The 22,169-nt window shown below is 36.5% G+C and overlaps 1 protein-coding gene across 7 annotated transcripts in view; it reads left to right on the top strand.

The window, feature by feature from the left end:
- ANGPT1 (angiopoietin 1) overlaps window positions 1-22,169 on the top strand; it is a 797,336-nt gene that overhangs the window by 405,620 nt on the left and 369,547 nt on the right. For all 7 annotated transcript variants that reach the window (XR_014056675.1, XM_081500438.1, XM_081500436.1 and 4 more), the window contains one exon: window positions 15,447-15,577. Coding sequence is in view for 6 of the 7 variants with exons in the window: in XM_081500438.1 (XP_081356564.1) it covers window positions 15,447-15,577 (131 nt within the window). In the remaining variant the exon portion in view is untranslated. The remainder of the gene's footprint in view (window positions 1-15,446; window positions 15,578-22,169) is intronic.

Below are 22,169 nucleotides of genomic sequence, written 5' to 3'. Positions count from 1 at the left end.
GTGAAGAATAAGTGTCCACAAAGCTTGTATGGAGGATGTTGGCAGAAGGAGGAAAGTCTTGAGATTGTAGCCAGAAGGAGCAATGCGGGCAAAGACCCAGAAGTGGGAGAAAGCCTGCCTTAGTTAGACAAAAGCAAGTATCTTATGTGTTGAGGTTTGCTGTACTACAGAAAATGAAGACCATATTACATGATAAAGAAATGGACTCTATATTACATTAATTGTGGAGAGAAATAAGTATACTGATGATTTTGGTCAACAGAACAATCTACTTATACATGCTGAGGCCTTATTTGCAGAACTTACAGAAACACATTGTCCAAGTACAAGAGAACATATTTTCTCTTTGCAAAAATCCTCAGACAGTGTCACTCAATGGTTTTCAGCATTCTACACACCCTTTCCTTCTCCTCTGTATTCCCCTAGGGAATGCTGGAAAGAAAGTTTCTTGCTGCTCTTTAGACAGATATAAAAATGAGAACAAAACTACCTCCCTTGAACTTGTTTATACTAAAAAAAAAAAGGACCAATTTCAGTCATAAGTTTTACAAGGTCCTGGCTTAATTTTTGGTAAAAAAGCGAAGCCATAAACTCTCTGAGATGGCTGTTGGCCTGGTCGTCTAGGCACCAGAAGAGGTCTGGTCAGTGAGCCACTCACTCAGAACTAAATCTGTCAGCCACACATGATGCCAATGAAATTGAAATAAGTGTAAGGAACTGTTTATGTTCTTTACAGGGGTCTCAGTGCCATGTAATTCACTTGGCACTCATTTTTTTTAATGAATCCTTAGAAAAGGGAGGAATACTAGAAGAACATTATTTTTCTTTAGAACTAAAAACAGAGAATTGATATAGTATGTATTTCTGAACTTTGGGAAATGTGATTTCATTGTTACAGCTTTCAGGAAAATACATTTTTCACATGTACAGAATAGAGTGTACTCTGTCAGCACTGTGCAAAAGCACTCAGAGATAACAGAGTGTGAGTTTACCATTTTGTTTTTAATGGAGAAAGAATTTATCATGAATTTTCAACAAATGCAATCATCTAACTGAGAAAAAACTGATCAACTCATTTTTATCAAAGTTCTACATTATATTAACATTTGTAAGTCAAGAACTCTCCAAATGAGGCTTCAACAATACATGAACCAAGAACTTCCAAATATTCAAGCTGGATTTAGAAAAGGCAGGAATCAGACATCAAATTGCCAACATCTGTTGCATCATAGAAAAAGCAAGAGAATTCCAGAAGAACATCTAATTCTGCTTCACTGACTATGCTAATGCCTTTGATCTTGTGGATCACAACAAACTGTGGAAAATTCTTAAAATGATGGGAATGCCAGACCACCTTACATGCTTCCTGAGAAATCTGTATGCAAATCAAGAAGCAACAGTTAGAACCAAACATGGAACAATGGACTGGTTCCAAATAGGAAAAGGAGTACGACAAGGCTATATATTGTCACCCTGCTTATTTAACTTATATGCAGAGTAAATCATGAGAAACACTGGGCTGAAGGAAGCACAAGCTGGAATCAAGATTGCCAGGAGAAATATCAATAACCTCAGATATGCAGATGACACCACCCTTATGGCAGAAAGTGAAGAAGAACTAAAGAGCCTCTTGATGAAAGTGAAAGAGGAGAATGAAAAAGTTGGCTTAAAGCTCAACATTCAGAAAAGTAAGATCATGGCATGTGGTCCCATCACTTCATGGCAAATAGATGGGGAAACAATGGAAACAGTGACAGATTTTATCTTCTTGGGCTCCAAAATCACTGCAGATGGCAACTGAAGCCATGAAATTAAAAGAAGCTTGCTCCTTGGAAGAAAAGTTATGACCAACCTAGACAGCATATTAAAAAGCAGGGACGTTGTTTTGCCAACAAAGGCCCATCTTAGTCAAAGTTATGGTTTTTCCAGTAGCCATGTATGGATTTGAGAGTTGGACCATAAAGAAAGCTGAGGGCCAAAGAATTGATGCTTTTGAACTGTGGTGTTTGAGAGGACTCTTGAGAGTCCCTTGGACAGCAAGGAGATCAAACCAATCAATCCTAAAGGAAATCAGTCCTGAATATTTATTGGAAGGACTGATTCTGAATCTGAAGCTCCAATACTTGGCTACCTGACGTGAAGAACTGACTCATTGGAAAAGACCCTGATGCTGGACCCCCATGGGGTCACAAAGAGTCAGACACGACTGAACGACTGAACTGAACTGAAGTCAAGAAAGGGACATTAAAAATATATGTTGTCAAAACTTAGATGAAAAATGAGTGTACAGTTTAAATATGTATAATGAAAACTAACACCGTATTAAGCAATCATAATAGAATCAGGGAATAAATGAAACTGGCTTCTCTGAAGTTTCTCATTATTTGGGGCTGAAGTTTCCTATAATTCTGGAAATGTTTCTTTCTTAATCACAGCACAGATTCCAATGACCCTTGCTATCTCAGGCATTTTTCACACTTGCACATCTTCCACTGAACATGTTAAAGATATGTATAAAATTACATATCTGCATCAGGACATCTGAGGCTTAAGAAGCAAATAAGATACTCCTTCTTAAATAATGGTAGGTTAATACACTAATGCCATTACTATACACCAAGGGGTTGCAAAGAATTAGACATGACTGAGCGACTGAACTGAACTGAACTAATACACTACACAAATTCTGGTGATTTACCAATGATACAGTCCCATTTGAGAACAGATAATGCCAATTAAAAAAGACAGTGTCATGAAGGAAGATTTCAGAAAGTAGAAATGAAAATTAAAGTATAGGTTGGAATGGGTGATATTTTCAGGGATTTTTCCAAGTATCAATTATGAGTAAAGAAAGGAAAAAATGTATATACTGGATTTATCCAATAAAGCACACTTGCAAGAAAAACATAGGATTCTCAAAAGATTATAATTTTAATTTATTAAAGAGTAAACATTTGAATTCAGTTCAGTTCAGTCGCTCAGTCATGTCTGACTCTTTGCGACCCCATGAACCGCAGCATGCCAGGCCTCCCTGTCTCTCACCAACTGCCAGAGTCTACCCAAACCCATGTCCATTGAGTCAGTGATGCCATCCAACCATCTCATCCTCTGTTGCCGCTTTTTCCTCCTGCCTTCAATCTTTCCCACCATCAGGGTCTTTTCCAATGAGTCAGCTCTTTGCATCAGGTGGCCAAAGTATTGGAGTTTCAGCTTCAACATCAGTCCTTCCAATGAACACCCAGGACTGATCTCCTTTAGGATGGACTGGTTGGATCTCCTTGTAGTCCAAGGAACTCTCAAGAGTCTTCTCCAACACCACAGTTCAAAAGCATCAATTCTTTGGTGCTCAGCTTTCTTCACTGTCCAGCTCTCATATCCATACATGACCACTGGAAAAACCATAGCCTTGACTAGATGGACCTTTGAATTAAAGGATTATTATTCAGGCATCTGGGTTCAAAATGATGTAGACCTTAACTTAGGTAGTCATCAAAGCGACTCTGCTTTCTTGTTCTTTGTGCTTAGTATTCTACTTGCTCTATATAAAAATGAGAAGAACTTTCAAAGGAAATGGGTTCTATTAATTTGAGAAAACTGGCCTTTTCTGACCTTTTATTTCTCCAGCTTATTGCCTACATATATGTCTTATTTAGCCACATGTCTATCTCACTATTTTTGTCACTCTCAGTATACTTATGCATATGTATCAATGTCATATACATTTTGTTTGTTTAATTTAGACTTTTTTGTGTAGCTCATGTTTATTGTGCTTCTCTGTTGTTTATAGTTATTGGTTAGGGAAGTTTGGTTTCTTTGTTTAATTTTTTATTAATATTGATATACTCTACATGCAACAATCTTTTCAAGACTCTTATATATATTGAGCTCAGTTTCTCAGTTGCATCCGACTCTTCACAACCCCATGGACTATAGCCTGCCAGGCTCCTCTGTCTATGAAATTTTGCAGGCAAGAATACTTGAGTGGATTGCCATATCCTTCTCCAGGGAATCTTCCCAACCCAGGGATCAAACCCGCATCTCTTGCACCTCCTGCGTTGGCAGGCAGACTCTTTTCCACTTTGCCGCTGGGGAAGCCCCTTTATATGTATTACTTCATTTATTTGTCACAACAGTATTAGAAGGACACTACTATTATTAGAGTCATTTTACAGAGGAGGCAACTGAGGATCAGAAAGGATAAGAGCTACATTGCATACCCAGACAATTAAGCTCCCAACTCTGTTCTGTTATCTCTTGAGGTCTATAGACACTCATATGCAAATGTACATAATGCAGTCCTACTCTTCAGAAGCTAATGTTTTATATATTTATTTTTTGTGGGCAGTGGGGAGATGAAAGACGGAAAAATTTTAGTTAACGACTTTATTATCAATTATTTTCTTCATTCATACTTACTCTGTACCAAACCACCTATATCTTGTTGATCTTTATATCTTTAAGTATCTCTCAATCTCTATCTTGTCCTTAATTTTTAATTTTCCAACCATATGTTATTAGATCTTTCAATCTTCCTACCCATATTCTCTTTTCTTTTGAAACTTCATATGAATTTTTCCTTCTACTTCAGTTCAGTTCAGTTCAGTCACTCAGTCGTGTCCAACTCTTTATGACCCCATGAACTGCAGCATGCCAGGCCTCTCTGTCCATCACCAACTCCCAGAGTCTATCCAAACCCATGTCCATTGAGTCGGTGATGCCATCCAACCATCTCATCCTCTGTCGTCCCCTTCTCCTCTTGCCCCCAATCCTACCCAGCATTAGGGTCTTTTCCAATGAGTCAACTCTTCGCATGAGGTGGCCAAAGTATTGGAGTTTCAGCTTCAACATCAGTCCTTCCAATGAACACCCAGGATTGATCTCCTTTAGGATGGATTGATTGGATCTCCTTCATAACTGTGAACATCAGTCATTGTCACACAACTCTCTGTCATAGGCGTATGTTCACTCTTTTTCATAAATGCACCAACTTTACTTCATATATTTTCCTATCTTCACACATATTCATTTACAGGCTATTGCAAATAAGTACATAATCCATTCACCTATGGACAGTAGAGTAACAGAATATGTCTCTAGCATAGGAAAAATAGTGTTGCACATAATGACACATTTAATACTGTCTGCTCCAACAGAGATTGCAGTCCTAGATTCAGTGTTGGAAAGACCTCTATCCTCTAACAAAGAAGACAAAGCTTTTGAAACACACCTTTAAAATGAATATCTATGTTCCAGAGGGAATTAGGCAACAGAATGGAACTCATGTATAGCTATACATCCCTTTGTCAAACTTGATGTTCTCATTTCTCGTATTGGCTTTAATAGTTTATTCCATGAGCTGTTTCTTCAAGTTTCTGGTGGCAGACACAAACTAATTCCATCCTTATTAAAACATTGTCCCAATAATATTTAAGCAGACCATTAGATCATTAATATTGGACAAATTTCAAATCAGGAAGAAAAAAGCCCATGGCATTTGAACTGTAAAACATAATTGTGTTATTGAAGTTAAAATGTTACTACATATAAACAATCTCTTGTGATAAGTAAATCTTCACAGTTTGAATTCTTAATTCGTGATTGACTCAATAAATATTTGTTAATACCTATCATGTAAATCATATATGGAGTTTACAAAGATGGCTAAGACAGGAAGTCTTCTCATCAAATGCTTAACAGTCTGATGAGGAAGAAAAGGCACATATATAAAGAGAAATACTACAATAGGCAAAATGAGATATGCCACAGGGGAAGCAACCTATCTGTGCAATGGCAATTAGGAGAAAGAAGAGAAAAGGCTTCCCGCGTAATATTTTGTCTTGAAAGATGGTTGATTTTAGACTTGGGAGCAAAGAATCAGTTCAGTAAAGTTCTGGTCATTTATAAGCCCAAGATATGCTTGCAGAATCCTGCACAATCTCTTTATTTAAAGAGAATAAAATGTTTATCTTGATGATGCTATTTTGAAAAGAGAAAGAAAACATTGTTTAACTAGAGATAATTTTACTATATTAGGAAAGGCTAATATAGAGCCCAAGTCTTCCTTGTGCTAAGATAAAATTTATATTCTTGTCTTTATCTCAAGACTTCCAGCCTTAGTAATTCCCACTGTAGAACTTTATACTTAACAAAAAGGCCATTTTATGAAAACAAAACAAGTAATTTTCAGCTTCAAATACTAATAGAAATGAAAAAAGGAATAAAAATCTATCTTAAGTGCTTAGTATCTGAATAAGTTCATTTGACATTCCCAACAGATTCAAAGGACTGATGAGTCCCCTTTATATCTTACCTTTTTTGAACTTAAATTCCTTCACTTTAATTATGCTATGAATTTCACACCCCTTTTATTGAAAATATCCTCCTCATCCCTCCTGCAAAGTCCATGTCCTCCATAGCGTCGAAAGCTAATTTTTTCCATTAAACTTTTTGAACACTTTAGCATCTTTTGATTTTTTCCCTTACCTTCTTTCATACAATACTAATCATTGTATACCTCTCTATGACCTCTTCATGACACCAAATAAATGCTTAATCTTGCTAGAAGTCTACACTAAGGCAAACACTGGTTTCTCTCTATATAGATTGACAAGAGAAATATTGTCTTTACTTTCAGCAAAAGACATTACCTATATCATTTAAACTCAGTGCTAAAAGACATGTTCTGGTATCACTCTTTGCTGGTGCCCAGCCCTTTCAGTAGGGTGGGGGCAAGGCAGGGAGGGTGGTTAAAGCAGAGACAGCCCTGGAGCAGCAACCAGAAGACATAACAGTGTTGGGAAACTCTGTCAAATTGAGTCATTGCTACCAGGCTCTGAAAGAGAACTGTGGGGGTTATTTTGCATTTTCTTCAAGTGATTATGAAAAAGACAAACTAGTTCCATATGGTGGCAGGGAGAGAACTCAGAGCCAAAAGAAAAATCTGCTCAGCTTGTCAGTACGTAAGACCTTAAAGTTCAGATATCTAAGAGTCTGTCTACTGTTTGAGGGAGCTGAGGCCAAACTTCAATTTGTCATACATAGAACTCCCACTGCCTTGGATAATGAAAGAGACCCTCCCCTTGTCCCACCCCCAGTACAGTGAAGATGTAAAAATGTGAGAGGTATAACAGTCCCTTAGATAGACAAAATTGGTGAGAAACTGGATGCATGGTATTGGGCTGCTTATTTTAAAGAAAAGAAAATTATAGAATCACTTATATGACAGAGCTGTATATTTTGAAACCTACTTCTCCATAATAGAACACACTATTGTCCTACATTCATTAGGAAATATGATTTAGTCTTTCTGGTTATTGAAACTTCTATAAGCGAAAGAAAAAGTATAACTATATTTTCATCAAGAATGACTAGAAAATCATGACTGATTTCAGTATGAATGTTTCATTTTCCCTTCAGATGCTAATTGAAAAAATAAAAATACTGACATTCTTTACAGTCACTGACCAATTGGTACTCATATTTTTTTTTCCTTAATTAGGGAAAATGGGTTTAAAAGGATAAATGCCATGATTTTATTTTGTGGCTGCCTTTTTGGTCACAACTAGTGGTGTTCTTTGGGGGTTTTGTACTACTGTTATTTTTTGTTGGTTGTTGTTGTTTTAGCATCCTTCATACTTTGGTTCCTAAGCCAAATTCTTTGCTCTGAAATAACATTTGCTTTTTATCTCCTAACACATCATCCTTCATGTAAGCCACATCTACATTGGCTGAACACAAGAAATAAACGTCCAGGATTCTCATAGTGTTATTTTGGGGGAAGCGTTCTCTCCAGTGACTCACAGTTTCAGTCCTTTTCAGCAGAGTCAGAAGCAAGGCTGACTTTGGCCCTTCTGTATATTGACTTTTCTTTTGAAAAGTGACATTCCATTAGCAGAATAGAGAAAGTCGAAAGTCATGGATAGTTAATTATACATAAAGCTTTTAGAAATTAACCAGAACCTCTAATAAAAAGAACCACATAAATATTCTGTCTGAGGCTCAATTCAAATAAGTTTTCTTATCTAACTAGAAAAAATACTTGGCATTAGTGAATGGCCAGCACTTAGTCTGTCCCTATCAAATAACCAACTATGATTGTTAGTGTTGGGTTAATAATTGCTATTCTGTGCTAGCTAAATAACTGCTAAGAATGAATGAGCCCCTTAACTGTGAAGAGGACCTATCCTTGATTAAGCTGTTACTCCTAGAATCCTTGTGGGATTCTATAGAAGCACACTTGTCCTCATTTGTAAATATCTTAAAAGAGTGTTGAAAAAATTATTTTTAAGAAATGCCATCTCTATTTCGTAGTGCAAGAGAACAACTCTTGCTTAGAAGCATATAAGCAGGCCCCTGCAACATGTTAAGGATATAAACATAGAGGGGATGAATACTCCTGTGTATAAATTATAAGTTCTGCTCAGACTTGTATGGTGAAAAATCCACTGTTCCTCAAAATATTGGTCTCTTCTGTTTTACTGAGATATAATTGGCATATAACATTATATTAGTTTCAGGTGTACGCAAAATGATTTAATACATGCCTATATGTATATATTGCAAAATAATCATCACAATAAGCCTGGTTAACACCCATCACCATACATAGTTAAAATTTGTTTTCTTGAGATGAAAACTTTTTTTTTTTTATAAATTTATTTATTTTAGTTGGGGGCTAATTACTTTACAATATTGTAATAGTTTTTGCCATACATTGACATGAATCAGCCATGGGTTTACATGTGTTCCCCTTCCTGGACCCCCCACCCACTTCCCTCCCCATCCCATCCCTCTGGGTCATCCCATTGCCCCGGCCCTGAGCCCTTGTCTCATGCATTGAACATGGAATGGTGTTCTGTTTCACATATGATAATATACATGTTTCAATGCTATTCTCCCAGAACGTCCCACCCTCACCTTCTCCCTCAGATGAAAACTTTTAAGATATATTCTCCTAGCAACTTGTTAATATACAATACAGTATTATTAACTATAATCACCATACCATATATTGCATCCCCAACATTTGTTTATTTTGTAACTGGAAGTTCTTACTTTTTGACTGTCTACCCCTATTTTGCCAACCCCTCACTTCTACTTTTAAATCATTGCAGCCAGTATGTCCCACTATTTTCATTGCACTATCTTGGGACTTCCCTGTGCTTCTGCTTCTTGTTTTCAAGATCCCTAGACTGGGCAGGCCCTTAAGAAAATATTTTGCACTTTATTTGGCTTTTTGTTTTTGAAATAATTTTAGCTAAAGAATTTACCATAAGCATTTTTATATTTTGAATGTTCTCTGATATCAGTTGGCTATGCACACAATACAAATGAGTCATTCAATAATACATAAGAACTAATGAGAAGCGAGACATAAGTTCTCTTCCTTTATTCTACCTGCATAATATATCAGACATGTTTTCATACCCTGGAGTCTCTGAGAAAATGAGAACAAAAATAGAATTGGAAAGATCAAGAGAACTGTACGTGTGTGTGTATTTTTAAATTATTCAGTTGGTTGACAAGGAAATGGGATTTTGAGTACCTGGCTAAATAAGATGCAAAAGCTGTCTTTCTGAAAATATGGGCCAGGCATATTTTAGTTATTAGAGCTATTTTTATTTGAATTTGATTTTACTTACTACCTTCAGCCTACTGAAAATTAATTATACAAATCATTATTTCACATTCATAATTTCTTTATTCAGTAAATATTGAGCTTTCCTTCCGTATCAGACACTGTTTATTCTAGATTCTGGTGATTCAGTTATGTAAGACACATCAGATACATCTTATGCCTCAAGGAGCTTACAATTTATTATGAGAGAAGTCAAGTTAAGAAAAGGCAACTAAAATATAGCACAGTAAGTTTCATCATAAAGGTATACATCTGATGTTCTTTGAGATTATACTTGAAATGAATCTTCAAAGATGAGTAGGGATTCAGCAGCTAGAAATTCTAGGCCTTCCAGGAAGAGAGGAGAGAGAAATGAGAATATGATGCTTTGAGGGAACAAGTGTTTGGTAGTCCTGGAGCATTATGTATGTGTGCATGAAATAAGAGATGGGACGTGTGGGGGTGGTGTGGGAGAAAGTAGAGGAGGGCTAGATCTTCAAAGTCCTTATAAACCACAATAAGAAACTTGGACTGTATCTTTCATGTGTTGGGAGAACAACTGAGGGATTTTAATCAGAGCAGAGGAATTACAATGAGAGGCATGTTTTGCATGAGCCACATGGAGAATGATTTTAAGGAGAAGGGGAAGGATCAGGGCTCAAGACATTGAGACCAGTTGTAAGATTTTTATCAGTAATACAAAGAAGAGCTAACAGGACTATAAGAGTGACCTTCAAGTCTTGATTAAGTGGATCTAGAAAAATGTCTCCTTTTACCCATAGATCCTAACATCCATTGTTGATGAGCTCCATGCTGGTGCAGGTCATAACAAAACAACATCGTAGATGTTTATTCTACAATTTATTCTAACCTTAACATATATACTTGCATATATGTTTAGAGATATATAAAGACACTCTTAAACTTGTGACAATTCATGATATACTCATAGGATAGCTTCCAAATGATGTTGAAGAAGAATATGTGGTGGTATGGAAACATAGTCATAAAACCATATGTGAAAAATGTGTTGTTAAAAGACATTATTTTATTTTCATTTGTGTTTGTATGAGAAGGAACTTGAAAGGGTACAAAATTGACATAAGCAATTACTTCTGAAGTGTAGTTGAGATGAGCCTGTGGGCAGAAACTTTACTCCCACTGTTCAAAAATGTTTATAGAATATAATCAGGTATTACATGTATGCATGCGTGCTCATTCACTTTAGTCATATCCAGCATTTTGCAACTCTATGGACTGTAGCCCGCCAGGCACCTCTGAGAATGGGATTCTTCAGGCAAGAATACTTAAATGGGTTGCCATACCCTCCTCCAGGAAATCTTCCTGACCTGGAGATGGAACCTGTGTCTCCTTCATTAGATATAAATAATATTTTCTATTTGGAGAGGAAAAAAACAAGGAAAAGACTAAGTGTATGTAAACCATAATGTCAAGAGTAATTCTTTTTGCTTTTCTCTACTTCCCAAATTTCTAATTGTGCATTCCCATTGCCTTGGTAACACAAAGAAACCCTTGCAAATGATGAGGCTTAAATTACAACCCTCACATAAAAGTATTAGAGCTTCCCAAGTGGTGCTAGAGGTAAAGAACCCATCTGCCAATGCAGGAGACATAAGAGGCACAGATTTGATCCCTTGGAAGATTCCCCTGGAGGAGGGCATGGCAACCCACTCTTGTATTCTTGCCTGGAGAATCTCATGGAGAGAGGAGCCTTGTGGGCTACAGTCCATGTGATCGCAAAGAGTTGGACACTACTGAAGCAACTTAGTACAGGCACACATAAAAGTATAAATTATGTTCAGTGCATCCAGTCACTCAGCTACTATCAACTTAACATTTGTGCTCACTTATCCACAAAATACAGTGTAGAAAATCACTGTGTCCTGGAAAGTCTATCGCCATTAGTGAGCTTAAAGCTACTGCAGGGAAAATGGTATTGACTTACCTTAAACCAATAAGAAGGAACGTCATCACAAATTACAGAGAATCCAAGAATCAGAGTGGGAATTAGCATCACTCATCCAAGAGCGCCTGTGGGCTAAATTTACCCACTCCCAGTGGAGAGGGAGATTTCAGGCCAGCAGAGTCACAGCTACTTAATTTTGAAGTCATTCATCCTTCTCCCCAGACTCCGATTCTGTGTTCCCCAACCAAGCAACTTTCTGATTATAATTTGGCTTTCTGTGTGAAACTCCCTCTAAGGAGAACATGAGACTGGGCCCCCTATTTTGACTGTAAATGGAGACCTGACATAAGTCTCCCTCAGTTTTTCAAGTTGTGCGTCTGCCTCTGAGAGGCTGAGAAAGTGATCAATTTAAAACTTCAGACCATATCTTGAAGGTCTGGTGAATTCACTCAGGTAACATGTTCCTAGGACTCCCCTTGGTAACCTCTCACCTTGCTTTCCCCTGGTGAAACCCACCTCCACATGGGCTGCCTACAATGTAAAATGCAAATTCCCAGTTGGAAATTCTACAATTTTGTGATATGAGTAACTTTTAGCTTGACTGTCTCCAGAGTTTTAAAATGTAAGCTTTTATGTGATAATTCAACATTAGAAGCTTCCTTCAATGTTCTGTTAACTACAGGTTCTATTAATTATTGAAACAACGGAAACTTGAAGTGAGTTCAGTTGTACGTTTTGCTCTTGCTGAAAAGTCTCTGCAGAATGTATTTGTAAACTGTTTTGGCATAGTCATACAATGGTACTGTTACTTGCTAAAAATATAACACTCTTACAAAATAATAATGGGACAGTACATGTCCTTAGGTGCAAACACATCATATTTATATGGAAAATATATTTACATATGTATCTTCAAAATATTAACTGATGTTTATTATCTGTTTAATAATAATGTAAAATTTTGTTCAGAGGTGGTCTTAGTCCTAGTAGCATCTCATTCATACAGAGATTTAATCACCCATTATCTGTACTGTGGGTGGAGAAGATTCATAAATGAGACTCAGGCACAAAAGTGGTAACATACATACATGGATTTGAAAGGAGTATTGCTAGATGATTTTGATGAATGAGAACAGAGGGATATTAGGTAGAGTTAGAGAGAGGGGAAGGTCTCAATCAGAGAAGACTTTGAATATCAAACAGAGGCTACTGACAACCTTAACTATTTTGAGTCCTGAAGGAGCTGAGCAAGTTTGCATTTGCTCAAAAGTACCCAGAGGTATATGAAAGCAGCATGTCGCGTCGATAGGAAATGAGCAGATGTCAGGGAACTACATTAGGCAACTATTGTGCTTTGTTCACTAGTTTTTGAATTCTAGACAAATATTCTTCAAAATGTTCTCCTTGGACAGTGTGCAAGAATAATCTGAGGTGCGAGTTGAAACCATACATTCTTCAGTCTAGTGAGTAGGTCTTTTTCACAGAAGACCAGATGATTTGATGTATGGGCAACTGTTGGAGAATCCATGATCTAGGTTAATGTAAATTTTATATGAGAAATGTTACTAGAGAGTAAAGCAGGGTGTTGAAGAATGCCATATTTGAGGTTAAACAGTTGGGGTTTTGAAGTTAAATTTAGGTATACCACCAGAATGTAGGTCCCTCAGGGCATGATGATGTTCCATTTGTTTTATTTGCTGATATATCTTAAATGCTGAGAACAATTTTTGATACATAGTATGTGCTCAACAAATATTTGTTTAGTGGATTATGATTAATAAGAACTTGGATTTTATAGTCAACAATTGCCATAAGCCTCTTTGAGCTTAGAATGAAAAACTGGTATGTTGATACCTGAATCACAGATTTACTATAAAAGTTAAATAACCCCGGGAAAGCATTTAACAGAGTGCTTGTCACAGAGTAAGTATCCTTTAGCACATCATCAATATTAAATATTAACAGAATGATATAAGCTGTAGCAACACTCTATGTGGTGTTTTGTTTAGAGATTAATACTGGCAGTAATAAAAATAAATCCATTTTCCTTTAGTAGATCTTGCATTATCAGAACCATAGAAGTTTGAGTATACATAGTAAAACAAACATCAAGCACACAAGCTGTAGAGAATTTTCAGTTCAGTTCAGTCTCTCAGTCGTATCTGACTCTTTGCGACCCCATGGACTGCAGCAAGCCAGGCTTCCCTGTCCATCACCAACTCCCAGAGCTTGCTCAAATTCATGTCCATCAAGTCGGTGATGCCATCCAACCATTTCATCCTCTGTTCCCTTCTTCTCCCGCCTTCAATCTTTCTCACCATCAGGGTCTTTTCCAGTGAGTCAGTTCTTTTTATCAGGTGGCCAAAGTATTAGAGTTTCAGCTTCAACATCAGTCCTTCCAATGAACACCCGGGACTGATCTCCTTTAGGATAAACTGGTTGGATCTCCTTGCTGTCCAAGGGACTCTCAAGAGTCTTCTCCAACACCACAGTTCAAAAGCATCAATTCTTCAGTGCTCAGCTTTCTTTATAATCCAACTCTCACATCCATACATGACTACTGGAAAAACCATAGCTTTGACTAGATGGACTTTTGTTGGCAAAGTAATGTCTCTGCTTTTTAATATGCTGTCTAGGTTGGTCGTAGCTTTTCTTCCAAAGAGCAAGTGTCTTTTAATTTTGTGGCTGCAGTCACCATCTGCAGTGATTTTGGAGCCCAAAACAATAAAGTCTGTCACTGTTTCCATTGTTTCCCCATCTATTTGCCATGAAGTGATGGGACTGGATGCCATGATCTTAATTTTCTGAATGTTGAGTTTTAAGTCAACTTTCTCAATCTGCTCTTTCACTTTCATCAAGAGGCTCTTTAGTTCTTCTTCACTTTCTGCCATAAGGGTGGTGTCGTCTGCATATCTGAGGTTATTGATATTTCTCCTGGCAGTCTTGATTCCAGCTTGTGCTTCCTCCAGCCCAGCGTTTCTCATGATGTACTCTGCATATAAGTTAAATAAGCAGGGTGACAATATACAGCCTTGATGTACTCCTTTTCCTATTTGGAACCAGTCTGTTGTTCCATGTCTAGTTCTAACTATTTCTTCTTGACCTACATACAGATTTCTCAGGAGGCAGGTAAGAGAGTCTAGTATTCCCAACTCTTTCAGAATTTTCCACAGTTTGTAGTGATCCACACAGTCAAAGGCTTTTGTGTAGTCAATAAAGCAGAAGTAAATGTTTTTCTGGAACTCTCTTGCTTTTTCGAAGATCCAACAGATGATGGCCGTTGATCTCCGGCTCCTCTGCCTTTTCTAAATCCAGCTTGAACATCCGGAAGTTCACAATTCATGTACAGCCAGCCTTGAAGCCTGGCTTGGAGAATTTTGAGTATTACTTTGCTAGCATGTGAAATGAGTACAATTGTGTGGTAGTTTGAACATTCTTTGGCATTGCCTTTCTTTGGGATCAGAATAAAAACTGACCTTTTCCAGTCCTGCGGCCCCTGCTGACTTTTCCAGATTTGCTGACAGTTGAGTGCAGCACTTTAACAGCATCATCTTTTAGTGTTTGAAATGGCTCAACTGGAATTCCATTACCTCCTCTAGTTTTGTTCGTAGTGATGCTTCCTAACGCCCACTTGACTTCTCTACCCACAGGTAGAGAATTTTACTTGTCTGTAAAGTGGAGTCTGCTTCCCTCCCTTCCTTCTTTTTTCCTCCTACCCCCTTCTCTCTCTTTCTTTTCTTCAGAGAGCTTTGGTATTATAAAACAGTTTGTTGGAAGGCTGAGTTCAGAGAAGGGAGAAAATTATGAAAAAGCCAAACATTCAACAAACCAGTCTTCTGGGTTCTATTATTCTATTGAATGACTTATCTTTTTTTTTTTTTTTTTTTTTTTTTTTAACTTCAGGTTGTATTTGAAGGGTCACACGGGGACAGCAGGAAAACAGAGCAGCCTGATCTTACACGGTGCTGATTTCAGCACTAAAGATGCTGATAATGACAACTGCATGTGCAAATGTGCCCTCATGCTAACAGGAGGTAAGTCCTATGGGGCCATTCTCGAAGTTATGTTTCATTGGTTTGAGGCTTGAGGTTTCTTATCTGTGAGAAAAGACTATGATCTTCTGGTCAGGAAACTTAAGAGCAAGTCCCTAGAGATCATTTTGCTCTGCCCACTAATTTACCACATGTTCTTGTGCAAGACATTGCTAGCATATTTAGAAGTTTGCCTCCTCCCCCAGCATGTATGGTGAGGGTGTGCTAAGCTTGGTTCTGAATAAATTCTTAAACCTCTTAAAGTCCTCCTTATCCTACTTTCTAAATACTCATAATGATCCCTATGGTGGAATGAACAGCAGTTTGAATATTCAGTATACAGAAAAAGCAAAAACCCAAACTTTCTTACAAAATGCTTTACAACTGTGTAATTGATCATTCTATTGAAATGGAGTCAAGAGGGAAGAGAGGTGTATCTAGGTCTAAAGTTCTGCAATTCAGACTAGCTATACCAGTGCTTTTACATTATAAGATTTTGACCTCTGCAAGACATTTAGCTGGTATCTGTTCAGTTCACTTGCTCAGTCATGTCAGACTCTTTGCAACCCTGTGGACTGCAGCACTCCAGGCTTCCCTGTCTATCACTAACTCCCGAAGCTTTCTCAAACTCATGTCCATCGAGTCAGTGATGCCATCCAGCCATCTCATCCTCTGTTGTCCCCTTCTCCTCCCACCTTCAATCTTTCCCAGCATCAGGGTTTTTTCCAATGAGTCAGTTCTTCACATCAGGTGGCCAAAGTACTGGAGTTTCAGCTTCAGCATCAGTCCTTCCAATGAATATTCAGGATTGATTTCCTTTAGGATTGACTGGTTGGATCTCCTTGCAGTCCAAGGGACTCTCAAGAGTCTTCTCCAACACCACAGTTCAAAAGCATCAATTCTTTGGCACTCAGCTATCTTTATAGTCCAACTCTCATATCCGTACATGACTACTGGAAAAACCATAGCCTTGACTAGACGAACCATTGTTGGCAAAGTAATGTCTCTGCTTTTTAATATGGCGTCTAGGTTAGTCATAAGTTTTCTTCCAAGGAGCAAGCATCTTTTAATTTCATGGCTGCAGTCACCATCTGCAGTGATTTTGGAGCCCAATGTAGCTGGTATAGGAGATACCATTAAATAATATATATCACTGAGTAAGAGAGTTTATCCTCTTTCACTTTTTAAATATTTTTCTCACCTTGTATCTCAAAATGAAATTCTCAGTTTTGTACTAGCTTATCTATACTTTTTTAGCACTTAATAATTACCCCTCTTAGCAAAGAAGGAGCAAACTCTTCAGACTTGGTCTCAAGACCCTGGTAAGGCAATAATAGCATCAACCTCAAATTAATTAAAATGATTTTGTTTTAATTTTACTGAGTTTTATGTCTCCCTTTTATTATAGAAGGTGGTGCTGATTTCCTTTTTAAAAGAATGATGTAAACTTTGCATTTTAAAAAGGATTCACAATACTTGATATTTAACAAATCATTGATTTCAAGGAAAATATTCATTAAATGTTAATAAAAGTTATAAATGGGCCTGGCAAAAACTGCTAGTGAAGTTGATAAATGACTGATTGAAGTCTAAGAAACACTGAATTAAAACCTTATGGCAAATAATGTCACTCAAAATTGTTCCAGGCTCTGGCATAAAAGGAGTTGGCACCGAGCAAAACTGTAAAGGAAGCTTTTTCCCATTGTCTCTCTTCTTACAGTTTAGTGTTGTTTCCCTCTCTTAATGGAAGAGTCATCAATCCCACCTTTAACTATGCTTATCCTCTGTTATCCTGTACCAAACTCATGCTAGTAAAAAAAAAACTCTCTAAATCTAACATTTTACTTCTTTAAATACAGTATTACTATCATTATTATTATATATTATTACCTGTTACATGTGTGTTATACTATCTTCCTTGAATCCCAAACCAACTCTGTGAGAGACACAGGGAGAGAAACTCAAATGTACATTTTGTACATAAGGAAAACAAAAGTACTTAAATATTCATCATTTTATCCTTAACACCTAGCTCAGTAGATTGTGGCACATAGGAGCTCAATAAAATATGTGGTGCATGAATGAATGAATAACCATCTTGGAAGCTTTGAAGTCACTCTCAAATTTGAAACCAATGAAATGAATTTTTTTCTCATTAGTTAACAAAGCATGAAAGAGTATAGAGGCAACATCTTAGAAAAATCTTTCCATCTTCATCACCATACCCAGGCCCTTCATTATTACCACTACCAAATCACATCCCGTTTGGATTCCCATCCACTCCACGTATAGTAACATCTTTTCAACATGAGACTGGCCTTAGCATTACCAAAGCCGACTTGTTATGATTCTGCCTCTGTCATATCCTCCTCCTTAAGCTTTAAAAATGCCATTTTGACATCATATTCAAAAGTCTTTTATATCCAATTTTAGTTGTTACAAATTTAGAATATTTTGAAAATGTTACCCACAGGCTAGGTGGGTTAGGTTTTGAACTTTTTTTTCCTAAAAGAAAATACCTCTTTTTATTACCTCCGATCTTATAAGTGAAATTATCAGCAACTTTATACGAGGACAAAGGGACTGTGATTGTACTCTTTTTTGCCCACTTTAATATATAAGTGCCCTTCATTTTCTCCATGTCTGTTTTTACAGATATTTTTTTTCTTATCAAATAAATACAACACATGAAAGACTAACAGTAAAATCGTTCAAATGTTTACTTAGAATAGTGTTCCAATATGTTCATATTACTGTCATAATAATGAAAATATAGAGCAAAGCAAAGAGGAGAATGCATCTCTTGGTTAATGATGAGAAAACTACATTGCTCAGGATTGTGATTTTATTTCTGGTTCAGATGATTGAACTTTGTCATGTTCTTTCATCCAAAATCATTCTTGGACCTGCTTCTTACCCATCAATAAACACATATATTGAGGAGAAGAAATTTCCACTTATTGCTTGGGCTGGAATAGTCTAAGTAAATATGTTTTTGTAATAAACACCACTACGCTATCAAATATCCTTTTAAAAGAATCCAGGTCTTGCAAAGTGATGCACTCTGCAAAACTAATATTTGGAATTTAGATAGCTAAGAACTGGGATACATAAGGGTGAATATCAGTGACAGTCCAGGTAACTTGAGTATTATCTGAAACTTATGTTGTACTTAGCTACCCCCACACCACCAGCACTCTATATTCTCTGTCATGGTTCACCATGTAACCATTTTCTCCATCTAATGATTTTTCCTCTCCTTTTAAAAAATTTGTATTTTGACTTCTTACATATTTAAAATCATCTCTTAAGCAGATAGATTTCAAACTTTTTGAAACTAATAATTCTTAGTTCTCTGTCATCATCAGTTAGAGCTTTGTTTTATCTTGTTTATTTATATATTTTCCATTGTTTCCTCTAAAAGAAATTAAGGATAAAGTCAGATTTATTGCCTGCTTAACTGTCCTAAATAGTTTTTTCAAGTACATGGAGGGATTTTTGTTGGAGAAGGTGGTATTGTTGTTACCTTATCTATCAACTACTGAAAAACAAGAGATAGGCTTAATTAAAAATAGAAGGTATTTCAGCTAGACAGAAAGTAGAACATTTTGTTCTTCCTTCTTCCTAACATCTTAACTTCCTTCTATTTACTTAACATAATTTTAATGAGTAACTGTTAAGAGTCAACTACAATCAGAAAAATGTATTTTTTGAGGAAGACCATCAACAAAAAGCAAACAATGAATACACAATTTCACCTTATAGCAAGTTCTGGGGACAAAATATAGCACATGATAGTTATTGGAGGAAGGGGAAAGTGATTTTTGAAGGAGTGTCCAGGAACCAAAGGCTGGAATGAGTTGCCAGAAAAGATTGTGGATGTCTAGTTATGGACACCTTCCAGAAAATATAAAGGTAGTTATATGAGAGAGTTTACATATGCACATTCCTATAGTTGCCAGTCTACATGGGATTGTCTCCTAAGTTTTCTTATGGTTCTGTGATTTTGTTATTCTGTCTACTCTTAGTAGCTGCAGTAGAGAAAAACAAGTAATATTATTTTTCAGTTTGGTTGTAGTTCATTGTTAGTGGAAGAGAAGTATAGCTGACTGAAAAAGCATATTTGCGTCAGTAGAAATAGATACCACAGTGTTTTATACCTCCTTTTCCAGACATATATGTACTTATTTCTACCTTACCAGAAATTCTTCTGTCCAATTTAAAAACTGAATAATTTTTATGTTTTATTACACTGTTGTTATGGGACCATACCATATATTTCAAAATCAAAATTGCCACACACATTTTCTATGAAACTGACCTCTTAATTAATCATTAGAGATGATTTGTTAGTGTGCATTTATTATAAACCAGAAATATTTATGTTCTGTGATTCACTGACCTTAGGAAAATGTGTAAGTTTTCTCCTTAGGTTCCCCTTTTATATAGTATATTACAACAAATGTATATATTTCAGTAGTGGGAAGGATAAGTTTAAGAGGTGATTACAGGAAATATTTTCTTAGTCTCACAGGAGAGCCCTTCTTGTACCCTCATGAACCCAAGGAAAGAATCAGTTTCATTATAAACTTAATGTTTTCCCTATTATTTAATATTTGCAAAATGAAAATGTAATATCAGTCAACACATGCTTTTGTTTATATGGATTTATTGTATTAAACATAAATATGCAAAAAAAACTATGACTCAAATTATGAAAATGAAAACCTCTTCTCATTAGATTTTTACACGCAAAGAAAACATGAGCTTTGGTACCCAGTTAGTATTCTTCAAAATATATTTTTCTAAAATTCTGCTAGAAACTATAATTACTTAAGGTTGCTGACCAAAAGAAAAGAAAATGACCCCTAACAAAATATGGTATTGTTTTACATTCTTTTTCTTACCTTTTCTTTCAACACAATTTTCTTATTTGGTATCTAATATAAAAGCTATGTAAAAATGTGACCTAACCCTCTGCAGAAAGAATCTGTTGTGGTAGAAACTCCAATCTGTTTTCCCACGCATAAACTATGTCAGTCGACAGGCAAGACTTTGCTAAAGCTAACAAAGGATATTCTCAGTTCAATTCTAAAAGACAGGATAAAGTCATACAGATAAATTCTTAGTACACCCTCAAACTTACCAGATGCTAGCAGTAGAGAGTTGATAAATGCTTGCCTTGCCTGCTATATAACCTTGAAGAAGACAAAATGGCAGAAATTAACAGGCTCTCTCACTGGTTAAAGTGACAAGATCTTTGGGAAAATGTAATCATCTTAGAGTTTTTGATAACCCAGGAAGGATGTGCTAACGATTGTCAGATAACTGGCATTCCCTAGGTTTTAAGGCAAACATGTTGAGAGAAAAGATCCATATGGATGATTTTAAGATTGACCACAGATATCTACATTGCATTACTCTATTTCAAAGCAATTTCTTATTTAGTACATAAGCCTGTTCCACAAAAAAGGTACATTTCTTGAAGGCAGGGACATCATGCTCTCCACGACTATATCTTCAGGGCCTAGCGTAGTGCTTTTCTCACAGGATGTGCTTAATAAATTTTGGTTAAATCCATGAGTATGCTATCAGACTCTGAAAGGACATTGTGAAATCACAAATGATCTTGGTGAAAACACATAAAAATAAATCAATGTGAATATGAATGTGACTTTTTCACGAACTTAGATTTAAAATGCCAAAGTATGTATATGTCTTCCCTGGTGGCTCAGGTGGTAAAGATCCACCTACAGTGCAAGAGACCCAGGTTCAATCCCTGGGTTAGGAAGATCATTTGGAGAAGAGAATGGCTGCTTACTGCAGTATTCTTGCTTGATGACTACTTACTCCAGTATTCTTGCCTGGAGAATTCCGTGGACAGAGGAGCCTGGCAGGCTACAGTCCATGGGGTCACAAAGAGTCAGACACAGTCTACTGAGCAACCAACACTTTCACTTTCACATATGTATATTAATTTGCATCCACACACATGGAACAAAAAGATGAATATTAAAGACTAGAGCCAAATTTTAAGAATAACCTAACCCCAGAAGACTAAGTTCCATATTGGAAAACTTTTGAATAAATTTGAACATTCTAAGTGGGGAATTTAGAAATATATTTCTGTTTTCTGAGAAGAAGTTTATATTTATTGGAAAAAGAACAAGTAATATCAGAAAATGTCTCTTAAAAGATCAATTTGGAAAAAAGTGAGTAAGAACTGATAGGCCTATAACACAAATCTGCCACCAAAGCTTAATAGTTGATGAGAATAGCCAAACAATTTTGTTTATATTTTACTCTAATAATAAGTAATATAGTGAATATCCACTGCACTCTTAGTGTATAACAGTCATTTCTGCATTACCATAAATGACACACTTAATAGTTTAAAGGACACTTCCACAAACCATTCTAAATAGAGATCTTTGGTGAGAACTAAGATAAGGAAGACTTAGCTAAGTTGCTTAAGTTCACAGAATTAATGTCAGAGGATTTGAATATGACCTCCAGATAAGCCATTACCTTATCCACTCCTTCTACCACCATTCTTAAAAGAAACAGCACTCAAAGACAAGAATTTAGCTCTGTT

The sequence above is a fragment of the Giraffa tippelskirchi genome, chromosome 6 (assembly GCF_054371585.1).
Source record: "Giraffa tippelskirchi isolate mGirTip1 chromosome 6, T2T-mGirTip1v1.2.pri, whole genome shotgun sequence".
Lineage (NCBI taxonomy): Eukaryota > Metazoa > Chordata > Mammalia > Artiodactyla > Giraffidae > Giraffa > Giraffa tippelskirchi.
This window is presented reverse-complemented; position numbering and strand designations above follow the sequence as displayed.